Below are 17,843 nucleotides of genomic sequence, written 5' to 3' on the forward strand. Positions count from 1 at the left end.
CCTGGGAGGAGGGCTGAAACACCACCCTCCTCCTCCTCCGCTGTTAGATTTACCCCAGCTACGAGCTGAAAACGCTGCAACACTGGTGTGGGGAGACGTCAGCAGGCTGGGCTGAAGCTCATCAGCTTGGGAGACGGACAGCACACTGCCTCTGAGGTCAGGGATGCCATCCTGGATGAGATGGCAATTTGTTTATCCCCGCTGCCCCTGGGGCCAGGTTTTTTAGCTTGTTGGAGGGCTCTGGAGCTTGCCAGCCTCCAACACGTTCCATGCCTGGCCCACATGTTCAATGTAGTGGTGCAATGATTTTTAAAAACATACCCCAAATTAGCTGAGCTAAGGGTGAAAGTGCGGCACTTGGACACCCACTTTCCCAAGTCTACAGTACCTGGAGCTAGCCGCAATACACTCCAGCAAGGCCTACATCTGCCTGAAGCACCTACTGTTGTGCGAGGTCACCACACGCTCTAACCCTAGATACCGTATGTTCAGCAGGGTGTGTGAGCAGCAGAGACCTTTGATGGAGTACCAGCTACAAAACCCAAGGGTTCCTCAGAGTCAGCTCCCTCACTTTCTGCACCATGAGTTTCCATGGGTGGCAGACTTATGGCTAGAGGCACAGGCATGGATAGGGGTGATGTGTAGGGGCAAAAGCAGTGTGGATGTGGAGGCAAGCTAAGCAGCAAAAACTGGGGGTACAAGCAGCCGGTGACATCATCACTGACAAGCACAGCTGTCTGTCAGCTGACAGGCTGACTTTCACCAAAATGAACAGACAATGGATAGACTCATCATATACATGTCAGTTACATGACAAATTTAGTGCAATTTGCAAGTCCAAGATGGTTTGGAGATCTGCGGAGAGGAATCTCACCACCTCTTGCGGGTGCCATCATTTGGAAGGCAAGCCCTGGGCTCAGTGGGTGAGAGCAAGCGCAGGATAATCGTCGTTTGGCCTGGCGGCCACTGCCTCTTCCACTGTTGACAGGGCTGGCGCTGCAGTCCAGACCAGGAGCCAGGACACCTCCACATCTGCCTCTGACACTTTGGGGAGTTCACCCTTATCCTCACCTTTTCCTGCCATTTCTCCTTTTGCCCGCGCCATCATGCGCCTCTTCCCAGCAACTCCCCATCTCCCAAGCCTTTCATTTCATGCTAAAGTACAGCGCAACCCACCCACATGCCCAAGGCTTCAACGGCCTCATCTCAAGAAATCTGGCCCAGGAGATGTTGGAATCCCGGCTGGGGGACACTCTGCCCTTTTTGGGCAGAGTGTCTACTGCGCCACCGCACTGTGCCGTCCACACCAGCACTTTCCCCCAAACATGAGGCGGTCCCTAAATTCAGCGCTTAGCCCTAAAGTTCCATGTGACCAGTTACGAATGGACAAGTGCATGCGGACAGGGACGCTACCTTTCAATTTGGGCACAGTGGTTGAATGTAGTTGAGGCGTGGACCGGGTCGCAAAATGTGGTGGCCTGACTTGTCTCCCCACACAACATTCCTGGGAGGAGGGCTGAAACACCACCCTCCTCCGCTGTTAAATTGACCCCAGCTACGAGCTGGAAACGCTGCAACACTGGTGTGGGGAGACGTCAGCGGGCCGTGCTGAAGCTCATCAGCTTGGGGGCCAGACAGCACACTGCCTACAAAGTGAGTCATGCCATCCTCGATGAGACGGCAATGTGGTTTTTGCCACTGCACCTGGGCCCAGGCATGTTGTCATGTGTGATAATGGCCGTAACCTGGGATTGGCTCTGTAGCTTGGCAGCCTGCAACATATTCCATGCCTGGGCCACGTTTTTAACTCATTGCTGCTAATCTTTTGAAAAAGGTACCCCAATGTTCCTGAGCTACTGGTGAAAGTGTGGCGCTTGTGCGGATAGTTTTTAAAGTGTATAGTTGCCGCTGCTAGCCTCTATGCACTCCTACAACGCCTGTACCTGCTGGAACAACGGCTGTTGTGCGACGTCTCCACACTGCTGGCACTAAACATATCATGTGTTGAGCAGAGTGTGTGAGCAGCACAGACCTTTGATGTAGTTCCAACTCCAAAACCCTCGGGTTCGTCAAAGTCAACTCCCTCAGTTGCTCAACCATGAGTGGCCATGGGTGGCAGACTTATGTGAAATCCCATCCATTGCACTGGACACGAAACATTAGCATGCGCTCAGCACAACTTCGGATATGGCAGATGCGTTAAGCAGGGTGCAGGGTACAACACAGACCAGGCCCGAGCACCAGGAACAGGTGTTAGAAATACTGCAGCATCTGCCATTTCCTTCCAATTTTGGGGTTTTGGACCCGCCACCGACTTGTCTGGACCTAAGTGGGGATCATGAGACACAGTTGCCATCAAGGCAAGCTGTGGTCATGTGCGGTTTGCAGTAAGGGGGCAGTGCGCAATTGGAAGAGGAGTTGGTGGATGACGAGGCCACCGACCCCACATGGACAGGGGTGATGTCTAGGGGCTAAAGCAGTGTAGATGTAGAGGGAAGCTAAATCAACAAAAAACCTGGGTAGAAGCAAAGGCATAAACTGGGGTGATGTTTAGGGGTGAAAGCAGAGTAGATGTGGAGGGAAGCTAAGCAGCAAAAACAGTGGGTAGAAGCAAAGGCATGCAAAACTCTACCCTGTTGGAAGACTTATTCCTAGGTCTGGAACACGTTAATGGCCCCCCTGGACAAATTACTGCCACTCAGGGGCCTAGTGTCACCAGGAGGGACAAGTATAGGCGCATGTTGTGGGAATACCTGGCCGACACCAGCTCTGTCCTCTCCGATCCCTCTGTGCTCTACAGCCTAAACTTATTTTCTCATCTTTTTTTCTGAACTGCACATCTCTTGCCTGCTTCCTTTGGGATCTTAGAAATGGTGGTCCACTTCCACAGATGGTAACTTCAATAGACAGTGTAACGGGAGTAGCTGAGGGATCGCTGTCTTAACCACTTTTTGGCACAAAATTAACTTCCAAAGCCAAATATGGTGCAAGTATATGATGCAAGGACACCTACACACCTATCTCTGACACATTGGGGAGTTCACCCTCATGCGTCCTTTTGGCCTGCACCATCATGCGCCTCTTCCCAGCCACTCCACATTTCCCAAGCTTTTCATTGCAGGCAGAAGTACAATACAACCCACCCCCATGCCCAAGCCTGTAACAGCCTCATCGATAAACTGCTGGCCCTGGAGATGTTGGTGTTTGTTTATGCTTCTGGAGACCCAGGCCTTCCGTCAGCAGATGGCAGCTGGGGCACCTCCCTATGCTGGGCCTAGCCGTTACTACTTCTCTTGGTGTGCTGTCTCTGCCTTGCGCCTGCATGTGTCCCATAACATCAGTCGGGCCCAGAGCTCTGCGCTTTGCTGCAAGGTCCACTTGACCACCGACACATGGACAAGCGCCTGTGGTCAGGGATGCTGCAGTGCTTATCTTTAATGACAGGCAGGGTGAATGTGGTGGAGTCTGTTCCCCGGGTGCAAACTGGGGTGGCCTATCTCCTCTCCCAGGCCAAAATTCATGGCAGGAGTAGACTGAAACCCTACGAAGCTGCAACCTCCACCCCAGCTACTAGCGGAAAACACTGTAACACTGGCATGGGGAGATGTCAGTAGGCCGTGCTGAAACTGATCAGCTTGGGGGACAGACAGCACAGTGCCTCCGAGGTCAGGGATGCCATCCTGGCTGAGATGGCATTTTTTTTTCCCTGCTACACCTGGGGCCTGGCATTTTTGCGCCTGTGATAATGGCTGGAACCTGGTAGCAGATCTGGAGCTTGCCAGACTCAAACACGGTCCACGCATGGCCCACGTTTTCCAACTTGTTGGTGCCATGTTTCTTTGAAACCTACACCATTGTGCCTGATATACAGGTCAAAGTGGGGCCATTTTCGTAAGTGAGAACTAGCCTCTGCTAGGCAGAAAACATTCAGAGCACACTCCTCTCATCTTCGCACCGTTGGCTGGCGGAGGAAGACGAGGGGGTTGGAGTGGCATCTGATGTCCCTATCCCACACGAGGCTAGAGGGTGCACTTCAGTGCATCCCATTGCTTCACCACAAATGGTGTGAAGGGGAGTGGAAAATGGAGGAAATGGAGAGTGACCCTTACAGTTGGGGCCAGCAAAGGCATGCCAAGTAACACACTGGCACACATGGCTGACTTCATCTTGGGTTGCTTTTCAACACATATTTCACATCATGAAGAACAAATAATACTGGATTTTTTCAAGCCTCGAACCCCGGTCTAGGTCTAATGTCTGTTCCTTTCTTATATTAGGGGAGAGGGAAAAAAAATTACTTCAGTGATACGTTTAGCGTACATAGACTGACTATTAATGTGTATCCCACTTAGTGTTGTTAGGGTTACACACCGTCACAACCTGGCTAAAGCTTCTATAGCTGTTAATAAAGTCAACATAACTTTACGGTATCCAAAAAGACAGCTGGTACCGACAGAGAGCAAGACAAATGTCACCCAAAGCTGTGAGCTCTGAACACCCACAGTGACTTTGGCGTCATCATCATTATAAGGGAGCGGGTGGTAATAAATAACTTGGCAGTGCCTAAAACCCAAAAAGCTTATACAACTATATTTACATTAAGATACACAAATGAAACTTTTCAGTAGCATGTCATGAGACAAGCTGATAAGCTCTTCCTTTGTGCAGTGCTATTTGAAAGTTAAACGCTGCCTTTATTTTAATTCTGGAGAAGGTGCAGACATTAGATTTAGAACATGTTGTCTTCATTGTCCAAATCCTCTATATAGGTAACGTGTTTTTCGGGCCGAGCTGTCTGGGAACGAGCTGGTGCAGCACTGACAACCTGGGTGAATATGGCAAGAGCCTGAGATGTAGGGTGAATGAATCCCCAAATTATTTGTGGAATTCCCAGTGAGACAATGGCACTGTATACCAGTATTAAAAATTGTGGGTGCACATAACCCCCATATATTCTTTGAATTCCCAGTCAGACAATGGCACTGTATACCAGTAGTAAAAATTGTGGGTGCACATAACCCCAATATATTCTTTGAATTCCCAGTCAGACAATGGCACTGTATACCAGTATTAAAAATTGTGGGTGCACATAACCCCCATATATTCTTTGAATTCCCAGTCAGACAATGGCACTGTATACCAGTATTAAAAATTGTGGGTGCACATAACCCCCATATATTCTTTGAATTCCCAGTGAGACAATGGCACTGTATACCAGTAGCAAAAATTGTGGGTGCACGTCACCCCAATATATTCTTTGAATTCCCAGTCAGACAATGGCACTGTATACCAGTAGTAAAAATTGTGGGTGCACATAACCCCCATATATTCTTTGAATTCCCAGTCAGACAATGGCACTGTATACCAGTATTAAAAATTGTGGGTGCACATAACCCCCATATATTCTTTGAATTCCCAGTGAGACAAAGGAACTGTATAGCAGTATTAAAAATTGTGGGTGCACGTAACCCCCATATATTCTTTGAATTCCCAGTCAGACAATGGCACTGTATACCAGTATTAAAAATTGTGGGTGCACGTAACCCCCATATATTCTTTGAATTCCCAGTCAGACAATGGCACTGTATACCAGTAGTAAAAATTGTGGGTGCACATAACCCCAATATATTCTTTGAATTCCCAGTCAGACAATGGCACTGTATACCAGTATTAAAAATTGTGGGTGCACATAACCCCAATATATTCTTTGAATTCCCAGTCAGACAATGGCACTGTATACCAGTATTAAAAATTGTGGGTGCACATAACCCCCATATATTCTTTGAATTCCCAGTCAGACAATGGCACTGTATACCAGTAGTAAAAATTGTGGGTGCACATAACCCCAATATATTCTTTGAATTCCCAGTCAGACAATGGCACTGTATACCAGTATTAAAAATTGTGGGTGCACATAACCCCCATATATTCTTTGAATTCCCAGTCAGACAATGGCACTGTATACCAGTAGTAAAAATTGTGGGTGCACATAACCCCCATATATTCTTTGAATTCCCAGTGAGACAAAGGAACTGTATAGCAGTATTAAAAATTGTGGGTGCACGTAACCCCCATATATTCTTTGAATTCCCAGTCAGACAATGGCACTGTATACCAGTATTAAAAATTGTGGGTGCACGTAACCCCCATATATTCTTTGAATTCCCAGTCAGACAATGGCACTGTATACCAGTAGTAAAAATTGTGGGTGCACATAACCCCAATATATTCTTTGAATTCCCAGTCAGACAATGGCACTGTATACCAGTATTAAAAATTGTGGGTGCACATAACCCCCATATATTTGAATTCCCAGTGAGACAATGGAACTGTATAGCAGTATTAAAAATTGTGGGTGCACGTAACCCCCATATATTCTTTGAATTCCCAGTCAGACAATGGCACTGTATACCAGTATTAAAAATTGTGGGTGCACATAACCCCCATATATTCTTTGAATTCCCAGTGAGACAATGGCACTGTATAGCAGTAGCAAAAATTGTGGGTGCACGTCACCCCAATATATTCTTTGAATTCCCAGTCAGACAATGGCACTGTATACCAGTAGTAAAAATTGTGGGTGCACATAACCCCCATATATTCTTTGAATTCCCAGTCAGACAATGGCACTGTATACCAGTATTAAAAATTGTGGGTGCACATAACCCCCATATATTCTTTGAATTCCCAGTCAGACAATGGCACTATATACCAGTAGTAAAAATTGTGGGTGCACATAACCCCAATATATTCTTTGAATTCCCAGTCAGACAATGGCACTGTATACCAGTATTAAAAATTGTGGGTGCACATAACCCCCATATATTCTTTGAATTCCCAGTCAGACAATGGCACTGTATACCAGTATTAAAAATTGTGGGTGCACGTAACCCCCATATATTCTTTGAATTCCCAGTCAGACAATGGCACTGTATACCAGTAGTAAAAATTGTGGGTGCACATAACCCCAATATATTCTTTGAATTCCCAGTCAGACAATGGCACTGTATACCAGTATTAAAAATTGTGGGTGCACGTAACCCCCATATATTCTTTGAATTCCCAGTCAGACAATGGCACTGTATACCAGTATTAAAAATTGTGGGTGCACATAACCCCCATATATTCTTTGAATTCCCAGTGAGACAATGGCACTGTATAGCAGTAGCAAAAATTGTGGGTGCACGTCACCCCAATATATTCTTTGAATTCCCAGTCAGACAATGGCACTATATACCAGTAGCAAAAATTGTGGGTGTATATAGCCCCAATTCTATTGCTAGGGGACTTGCAGGGTATTTCTGAGGTGAAGGTGGGGGGGCACACCGTTGGAACGGGGATTTGGGGTGTATATATGGGGTATACGGGAATACACTGTCAGTGTGTTCCATTCAGGATCCTGGGAAAGCTGGGTTGCGGCGATTGAGCCCGTCAGTGCCACGTTACACTGACAAGCTTCTCCCTGGAATTGAAGTTATATGTAAGCCCAATATATTCTTTGAATTCCCAGTGAGACAATGGCACTATATGGCAGTAGCAAAAATTGTGGGTGTATATAGCCCCAATTCTATTGCTAGGGGACTTGCAGGGTATTTCTGGGGTGAAGGTGGGGGGGCACACCGTTGGAACGGGTATCGGGGGTATATATCGGGTATACGGGAATACACTGACAGTGTATTCCATTCAGGATCCTGGGAAAGCTGGGTTGCGGCGATTGAGCCCGTCAGTGCCACGTTACACTGACAAGCTTCTCCCTGGAATTTAGCTCTTATAAGAGCTGTTGGTTGTCTTCTCCTTCCTATCCTAGCCTGTCCCTGCCTACCCAGAATCTAACCCCTAGCTAACTGGACGGAAACCTCCGTCCTCGGTGAATTGCAAGCTCAGAATGACGCGAAGCTGGGCGGCGCTGTTCTTTTAAATTAGAGGTCACATGTTTTCGGCAGCCAATGGGTTTTGCCTACTTTTTTCAACGTCACCGGTGTCGTAGTTCCTGTCCCACCTACCCTGTGCTGTTATTGGAGCAAAAAAGGCGCCAGGGAAGGTGGGAGGGGAATCGAGTAATGGCGCACTTTACCACGCGGTGTTCGATTCGATTCGAACATGCCGAACAGCCTAATATCCGATCGAACATGAGTTCGATAGAACACTGTTCGCTCATCTCTAATGTGCACCTGTAGTGTAAAAGGCGTGATACGTCACAATATTTTTGCGCAAGTCACCATTTGTGCAAAAAAAAAAAAAAAATTGGAACTTTTTTACTTCTGTTCCTTCTTTGCTACTTCCCTAAAAAAAAGTGGGCATGGCAAGATTTATCTTTTACGACAGAAATCAGGGAAAATGTATGCCAGCTATAAGCACATTAATTCAAGGCACACAGCCTGGCGGAAAATGGAGTACTTAATATATGACAAGGAACACACTCTGGCACTATGAAGACTGAGTAATGTCAGTCTTAATACATCTGCTCCACTGTTTTCATGCTTCTATCTAAAGTAGCCTAAATGGTCGTTGTCTTCTTTTTTTTTTTCTTTTTTTTTTTGGGGGGGGGGGCTGTCTTTAACCATTAGAACACTAAACTCGAGTTAAGGTTTACACTTTGCAGTACTTTACATCTATTACCCTATACTTTTTTTTTTTTTTTTTTTTTATAATAATAAATATATACACATATTCATATGTAAGGTGGAGTTGGGTGTATCTTGATCTCCATAATCTTATCGCATAAGTAGAACACTAATCTTGTAATTATATTGATTGGACACCTGTCCTGGGCTCCAGTGCTTCTCCCTGCGCTGCTCCATCCTACAGAGATGACGTCAGGCTCTGTTGGCCGGAGAAGCACGGGGATCAATGCCAGAGCCCAGGACAGGTAAGTCACTGTTTTTATGTTTTATTATCTCATTGTGGCCTCTGCTAATTATACTCCAAGGGTCTGAGTATACCAAGGGAAGGGACTCTCAAAATGGCGTGTACTTCATGGAACAGTTGGACGTACACCCAGGGGTACATGTACCGTGCCTTGAGAACCATTGCTGTAGAGTAACTGAGCTCTCCCTTACTCTCTGCTTTACTTAGACAGTGGCACAAGGAAGCAAATAAGTGAAGAAACTGGCAGATTTCTTTAACAAATTATACCACAAAGTTTATCTTCACTCCTAGCCAATCCAATGTTGGAATACCCTTTTTGTTTTCCAGACAAGCTCATGTTTACATCATTGCGGGAGCTTGTCTAGCTTTAGGTTTTCGGTTTGCTGGATCTGCAAACCTGGCTGCCTTCAACTGTCTGGTGAGTTGGCTATATCAATTTTTCATAATATTTTTATTAATGGTCTGGTTCTCTTATCTGGTCTTTTTTTGGTTTTTGTTTTTTTTACAGTGTAAATTCGCTAAAGATTTTGAATGTTTGTCTGGACAAGCTGGTACCACAGTAAGTAGAATAATAGTTTCCCTTATAAAAATTCATTCCACAATACTGCACCATGTAGAAAGAAATGCTGTTTGTGTATAGATTGGCTTTACTGACCAAGGTAGATTGACTTTGATAGATTGCTCTAGATTGACCTGGATAGTTTGAACTGGGTGGAGTGCCCAAAATTGATCTCAGTATAGTTCTCAACATTGAAATTCCAACGCCAAGAAATACGACACAAAAGGTTTTGTAAATCAAATTTTTGAGCACCTAGCTCCAATCTGTGGTATGTAGCAGAGGTGTAAAAGAGCAGCACTGCATGCCCTGGTGGTTGGGAGAACAACCTCAAATGGTGAATGACAGCAGGTGGTGTGTGGAGACAAACCTCTGCACGAATGGATCTTCTGACTAGAAGAATCCGGTCCATTCTGTATTGCGAGTGAAATTAGACATCGTATCGTAAGTATAAGTGCAGCCAACAGTGTAGACAAAACCATCAGAAGGTGTTTTCATGACACTGAGTTATGAGACCGACAATGCTCCATTAACCTCATTCAATTGCTCTCAAAGGCTATTGTGGGATACAGCAAGATGGCAGTGGAGGCTTTCATGGAAGTTTGCCTTTCACATTGGTCCTACCTCCGGTTATGGGGTGGGGTGGCGTAATGTAGAGTAGTTGGACCACTCTAGTCTTCAGTTACGGTGCACTAACAGTTCGGCATTACATTGATTTGGTCGTGGTACTAGGGTCAAATCAATTTGGCTATTTCTACAAATTGTTCCAGGAGCTGTTTTTCAGTAGGACCGTGTCAGGCCGCATGAACAGCCATGTTACCATCATCTGCAGAATTTCTGGACTTGTGTCCCATTAATAACCTCATTGATATGCCAATGCATGTAAGTGCATGGACTTCTGTATGTGGCACTGATTCTCTGTACTAAATTGTGTTGTTTTGAATATTTTGTTTACATTTTTTGATCATTTGCATATCATTAACATTTCTATGGATCCTGTGATTTCCGTAACTCTAAGACTTTTCCTTCTTGATGTTTTAGTTTCAATGTATAGGAGTAGTTTCATGTCTGCAGCAAAATCTGCATGTAATACAGCATGCTCCAATTATCAGTTAACAATGGGCATGACATGACAATGAGCTTGAGCGATAGTACATACATTATCACTGCAGTTCTTTTTTGCACTCAGATATCTTATCTGTTTGGAATGCATAATGATGATAAGTTCTTAAATTCTCTCCCAGATAGGTCATTATAACCTTGAGACGTGTCTGAGCGTGGTGCTGTTATCTCTTTCCATGGTGATGGCGGGCTCTGGCAATCTCCGGGTTCTTCAGCTGTGCCGATTTATGCACAAGAAAACCGGTGGTGAAATGAACTATGGCTTCCATCTAGCACACCACATGGCCCTGGGACTACTGTTCTTGGGAGGAGGAAGGTAAATCGCATTGTTTTACTTTGCTTCTGTGCGACCACATCATACATACCTGATGTATTATATAAAAAAAAAAAAAAAAGTTAACCTAAACCATAGTCATAAGTTAAGTAGTAACGTCCATCAAGGATTCTGAAAGGACATGATTGATGGGAAATAGGTATTCTATATATTTCCATAAGTATCAATGTTATTTTGCTGTAAAACACATTAATTTTGAAGCTGTCAGCTGTGATTGCTGTGACCAGCTCCTGGGGTAGGCTGTTCCAGAGTGAAGAACCTTGTTGCCTCTTGAGATTTTTTTTCTCTCTCTACAGATGGATGGAGTGCTTAAGATTAAACAATTTAGCTCCTTTAACCCTTGCAGGACAGATATTTTTTCATTTTTGTGTTTTGTTTTTTTTCTTTTCCAAAAGCCATAACTTTCAATTTTTTCCATTTATGTAGTCATAAGAGGGCTTGCGTTTTGTGTGACAAGTTGTACTTCAAAGTGCAATGTACTAGGAGGTGGGGACAAAATTCAGAATGTGGTGGAATTTTCTTGCAAATTTAGTTTTTACATCTTCCACTCTGTGGTCAAAATGCTATGTTAGCTTTATTGTCTGGGATGGTATAATCATGGTGATACCACATTAATATACGTAGTTTTGTTCATGTTGGAGTTAAGCTGCCGGCAAAGTCTGCGCGCTGGCCGCTTCCATTCATTTCTATGGGAGCGTGCTATTTGAAACGGCTGTTTCGAATAGTGTTCGCTCATCTCTAATTACCAGCATTGGTGACATCATCTACTCCCTGTTCTTCTATATACACAGAACTAAAGAACGCATTTGGTATCTTTACTTTTTCTGGATCAACTTTCCCTTACCATTATTTAGGGGACCTACTTGTTCTGACCATATGTTTTTTTTGCATCTACTGTATATACTTAAAGATTGCCTGGGGTTAGTTTGGTTTTCCTTAGCCATTTGCCCTTTCATTCATGTATGTTAGCGGATTTTATTATTTACAGATTTTTAAATACTTTGTACTTCTCAAAGGCTATAGCTGACCCTTCAGATTTATATTTTTTTTAAATGCCCATTTATTTGTTGCTCATGGAGGGTTAATTTAAACTTATTATATGTGTTCCCTACAGCTATACATTTTGCTGTATACTTACTCCCACTTAATACCTGTATCATTATTTGACATGTGATTTCGATTTGATTTGGTTGCTAATACCATGGTTTTCACAAACAGTGACATTACCAACCAACCCCACGTATTTAGAAATGAAGAAGTCGAATGTTGCATCTAGTGAGATCCACAAATTGGTCCTGCAAGTTGTCCTGGAACAAGTTGAGAAATTTGCTCCCTCTTTTGCAGATGATGCAGAACCAGCACTCCAGTCAATATTCAGATAGTTAAAATCTCCCATCAAAACCACCGTACCCGCCTGTTCAGCCCACTCCATTTCCTTATACATTGTTTCGACTGCAACTTTGGCAGTTAGTTGACAGTGTGATTTTACAAGCTGCACTAGTTGTATACAAGAGGGTATACAACTGATCCTGTAGATCAGCTGCTATGGCTGCAGTACACCCGAATTAGTACAGCACAGTAAACTGTGTAGCTGCTGGGAAAGATACTGCAAGCACAGTCCCATACAAGTCAGTGGTAGTTTGTCTGCAGTAATTTCTCCACTGCCACAAATTGTACAGAGCTGTTCTAGTTCCAGAACACTGTAGCCGCTGCAGACAGCTGATCTGGGTGGGTGTGTGTGCTAGGGCTGCTACCGTTCTGTTGTTGTTGCCATATCCTAAAGATAGGTCATGAAAACTATTTTGCTGGACAACCCTATTAATCATACTTTGTGTGATTTGTGGTGATGCGTTGCTGTGTATGGTACAACACCTTGTGTAATAATATGTATGTTATTTTCAGGTATTCACTGAGCACTTCAAATTCTTCAATAGCTGCTTTGCTTTGTGCCCTGTATCCTCATTTTCCTGTGCACAGTACAGATAACAGGTACAGTAAATGGAATTTCCAATATTATGATTACATGACGTATTTTAGGTTTATTTTAAGTCTATTGTTCTAGATATTATTGATTACACAGATTGTGCTTCATGGTTGATGCTTTGTATTAAAGATTACATTTCAGCATAGTATGAGAGCACACAAATAAGGACATTCACCACACACTGAGATGCATCAAGGAAACCCTTTTATGGCGTGAACTTGGAAGTTGTACCTCTGAGACCCCAAGAGTTAAAGTGCTCACCATCAAACTTTATGGAACAGCTGATTCCATTTGCCAAGCTGTTTTATGTTCCATGTGCAAATGACACAGCCAACACATTTATTGCATATCAAATTATTATAATGTTACTGTCTATGGGGAAAATTTCATGAACACCTTCTCAATATCTGACAGACATGTACATCACATATTGCAGTGCTCCAGACTGAAAAATAAATACCTAGGAACCATTGGTGCCTAAACTAAAAAACTTAGGAGCCAAACTAAATTTTTAGTTGCCAAGTCATATAATACTCTCCTGTGACCCCACACACAGAATAATGCCCTCCCATTATGATAGGATGTTATCACAGTATGATACTCTCCCCAGTGCCCCCCCCCCATTTATAATGTTCTCCCCAGTGGCCCTCACACTTTATAATGTTATCCCCATTGCCCTCCTTTGTAATACAGTTCCTCGTGGCTCCAACCCTTTAAAATGCTATTCTAAAATTTTTGCCTCTATTTGCAAATTTTTAATCACATTGGCCACTATTTTGGTTGCCATCTCGAGCCCTGTGCTGCAGGGCAGTATATGGAAGTGGTTCAGGATGTTACCGCCTGCAGCAACTAATATCAGGTAGCACTCCAATTCTGATCTGATGCCATGGTTACACAGTGCAAAAGATATGAAGAATGAATAGTAGGTGCACCAAGAAATAGAAAGCAAAAAATAAAGAAATAAAGTACACTAAAATATAGCTTTTAATGATAATCCCTAAAAAAAAGCAAGGCAATAACTGAAGATTACAACAAATAGGAAGAAAAAATGTGTGTGTATAGGCAACATGCAAAGTGCTCAAAAATGATAGGGTCCTCTCTAAAATGGCAGTGCTTGTGGTATATTCAAACACACTAAGACCAAGGTAAGAGTATATGGCTCACTATTAGAGTCCATATGGACAATTATTACTTAGAGTTTAATAAATCACATTACTCTAGACAGATGGCTTAGTAAATATGACATACCAAGACCCAAATCATATATCTACCCAATTGGTAAGGTAATTATAATAATTGGAAACTCCTATCCCACACAAGTATAAAGAGCCATATAAGAACTTGAGTAAATAAGCAGTAGACCACAAGGCCATCTTATTTGTCCTTCATATTTACTTTGTATGCGATGTGGCCGAGATGTTTTTTCATACAGTTACTAAGGATGCTGTATGCGTCTCTGTGATGGACAGCCCCGCTACTATGCTTTCTGGTCAGAGACACTTTGGGACGTAATTGAAGAGCTGGATACGCCTTCTGACCTTCTGATGTCATTTATAGGGGACTGTATTTTTGCCTTATAAACCATTCTATTCCTAGTGGCCATACACTACGGCTGATGGGGGACTATGTGTGTTTACTATTATCCTATATTCAGCAAGCTAGTTAGGTTTCAGCTCATACCTCTGATGAACTAGGTAGCATGTAGTTACTTAGCAGAAAAGCAGCCTCAGGTTACACTAACACTAGCTAGTACCTCTATGGAGTGAGTCAGTTTTTCATCAGGCTTCCTCCCTTGCAGCTTATGGAGTGATACGCTTGCATATTAGGTGTTCCTCCTTGCTGCTTATTTACTTGAGTTCCTATATAGCCGATGGCTGGTCAAGTAATGGAGGGGGTGTACATCTCACCCAGACTACTCAGGTGGGTGAGATGAGAAAACTCCAGAAGGAATGTTTGTTCTCAGAAGACAACTTTTGTCTGCTGAGCAGTTTGGTAAATGCTCAGTACTGGGCTGGATTTTTAGGAATGGCAGATAGGTTGGTAGTGGGACCTGTCATTCCACCCCCCTCCAGTCCACACTTTGGGGATGTTCCGGCAGCAACTCAGCTGCAGAGAATCTGCTCATCAAGGGAGCTTAAGAAGCCAGCTCCAGCATTAGACTGCGGCAGGGCTTGGCTGGAGAGCGGTCATATTTTTGGAGCTGTGTCCTGAATGATTGTACTGGCTTTTCGATTTCTGTTATCCTAGTTGAGGTAACCTATTCTATATTCAGTTAGAGCCTAGCCAGGCAGGTATTTATTTTTGTATTGTTTCCTTTTGTTGCTGCACTACCTTTTTTGAGTGAAAATAAAACTCTACTTTTGTTTTGGACTAAAGAAACTGGACTTGTGTGTCTATGCCACCCCACCTAGCAACCCAAGACCCTGACACTCTTTAGACTTGTGTGGGATAGGAGTTGCTTATTATTATAGTCACATTACCACTTGTGAACTGTACATGTTATGTTTGTCAGGTGTGAAGTGGAGAGGGGTATAGTGTGGGAGAACCGCTATTTTTCCCCAAGACTGTTGCAGTATGTACAGGTGTTTAGCTTGTAGGTCCTGGACTGGAGTAAAGTTCGGGCTAGTCCTGCAGGGCAATCCATTCCAGGCTTGGAAACAGACTAGCAGAACTCTGTAAGTAGCACAGGTGTGCTGGTTAGTCAGAGAGAGGAGAGAGACTGAAACACACACACACTCAACCAGTCTGGGAAAGCTCTGCCAAAAAGGACACTGTTAAAGGGCCGGGTATGTGTACCCCTTGTTTACTTGTGAACCCTGTTTGTTAGGAAGTCAGCAGTAGGCTGACCCCCCTGGTTAGTGAGGGAATAACTCGTTTAGTAAGCCGCCGGAGAGGCGTAGGTCTTTATTTTCATTTGTTTGTTTTGACATGCTGAGCAGCACTACCTATACTTTTAAGCTTGTCTGCTGCAATAAAGACTGCTTTTGGGAAAGAAACCAGATCTTCTGAATCCCCCGTACATCACACTGGATAGATGATTTGGGTCTTGGTATTTCATGTTATTTACTAAGCCCACTATCCAGAGCAATATGATTTATTAAACTCTAATTGGTCAGTCATATCGCCTCTAATAGTGAGCCATATGCTCTTGCTTTGGTCTAAGTGTGTTTGAATACCATAAGCACTGTTTACCATGGTATTTTTGAGCACTTTAGACGTTATATGTGATTGGTGCCTATTCACACACATTGTTTGTTGTAATTCCTTGCTATTTTTTTAGGGATTATCATTAAAAGCTATATTTTAGTGTACTTTATTAGTACAGAGCTAAAATACAGGAGTGGTAAAGAGTCCTATTTTATTATAAACGCTCCCATGTTTTATACAAGAAAAGTGGGTAGCTCTTAAAAACAGGGGAGGGGGGGTTGTTTACGATGTCAATAAGAGATTTAGTTTTAAAAGCATCTCCAAGTAATGTTATTATTCATTGTCCTGTGGAAATAAAGTCACACATTTTGCTGGTCATAGAGTGTTTGGATTCTGTGCAAAATGTATCATGATGGGACTGTAATCATCTAAGGGTGCATTCACACCGCAAAATCACGGCCGCAAAATAATGCGGCGTATACGATCCAGGCTCCCATTGAAATCAATGGGAGCTTTTAAGTTGCTCAAAGTCTCACACGCCATATACGTGCCACATCACGCGGCACATTACTCCGTGTGAATGGACCCTTACATGTAATGTGCTCATCCATTTGATTTATCATCATTCTACCATTTTTCTTATAAGATAATATATGTGAACATTAATTTGTCTGAACAACTAGGTATCACCTTCAAGCTTTACGTCATCTCTATGTGCTGGCCGCTGAGCCAAGGCTTCTGGTGCCTGTGGATGTAGACACAAACACCCCCTGCTATGTCCTGCTAGAGGTTACATACAAGGTATGCTCTCTGTGCTCACTGTCTGCTGTTTTCCATTGGTTTGAAGACATTAAGAGCCTATGCTTGTATTTCATCATTGTTTAAAAGAAGAAAAGCCTTATAACTGCTATGCTACCGTACTGTAGATGTGGAGTAAGTTGTTGGTTTTGTTATTTTCAGTATATATTTGTATTGCAGGGGACTCAGTGGTATGAAGAAACCACAGAAGAGCTGATGGCACCCACCCTGCTACCAGAGTTACATCTACTGAAACAAGTAGGTGCTATCTATCACTTGTACACTAATAAATAGATTCTGTAATCTGTACATTACAAATCAACACTTAAAGGGGATATGCTGGGAACAATAAAGCTTACCCAGTGCATTCTCTGAACTCAATAAGCTTTACTTGCTTTTCGGCACATGGATGGACAAAAGATGCACCAGATTTATAAATATTTGCAGGAATATGATGTTAGAGGGAACTTCGCTAACTTGGAGAACATGGAAACAATAACTTGATTTAATTTCCTTTATTTGTTTTTTTTCCACAAACAGATAAAAGTGAAAGGCCCTCGGTACTGGGAAATCAGTATTGATTTACGTAAAGGAACTCAGCATTTGCAGTAAGTTGAAAAAGATCTAAAAATATAACATTTAGTGAGTGCTAAATTATTTTTGCCATACATAGAACAGAAGACTAAGGGGGCGTTCACACTACCGTCGGTGTCCGACATGTAGTGTCCGCTCCTAGTGTCCGCTCAAAATCTGTCACGGACACTAGGAGTGGACACTAGATGTGTCCACGACACCTGTCATTCACTTTAATGGGCATCGGGTGCGTTCTTTTGCACTCCGTGCCCGTTATTCTCTGTCCGCAAGAGAAGATGTCCGACTTCTCAAGCGGACAGAAAAACCCTGCATGCAGGGTTCCTCTGTCCGCTTGAGAAGTCGGACATCTTCTCTTGCGGACAGGAAAGGACGGGCACGGAGTGCAAAAGAACGCACCCGATGCCCATTAAAGTGAATGACAGGTGTCGCGGACACATCTA

At 43.5% G+C, this 17,843-nt stretch overlaps 1 protein-coding gene across 1 annotated transcript in view; it reads left to right on the forward strand.

Annotated features, from left to right (window-relative positions):
- The window catches only part of ANAPC1 (anaphase promoting complex subunit 1), a 78,257-nt gene that overhangs the window by 47,433 nt on the left and 12,981 nt on the right, over window positions 1-17,843 (forward strand). The window contains exons 36-42 of the mRNA XM_075267679.1: window positions 9,196-9,286; window positions 9,377-9,427; window positions 10,669-10,862; window positions 12,783-12,869; window positions 16,695-16,812; window positions 16,990-17,067; window positions 17,350-17,417. Coding sequence (XP_075123780.1) covers window positions 9,196-9,286; window positions 9,377-9,427; window positions 10,669-10,862; window positions 12,783-12,869; window positions 16,695-16,812; window positions 16,990-17,067; window positions 17,350-17,417 — 687 coding nt within the window. The remainder of the gene's footprint in view (window positions 1-9,195; window positions 9,287-9,376; window positions 9,428-10,668; window positions 10,863-12,782; window positions 12,870-16,694; window positions 16,813-16,989; window positions 17,068-17,349; window positions 17,418-17,843) is intronic.

The sequence above is a fragment of the Leptodactylus fuscus genome, chromosome 3, assembly GCF_031893055.1.
Source record: "Leptodactylus fuscus isolate aLepFus1 chromosome 3, aLepFus1.hap2, whole genome shotgun sequence".
In the NCBI taxonomy this organism is placed as follows: Eukaryota; Metazoa; Chordata; class Amphibia; order Anura; family Leptodactylidae; genus Leptodactylus; species Leptodactylus fuscus.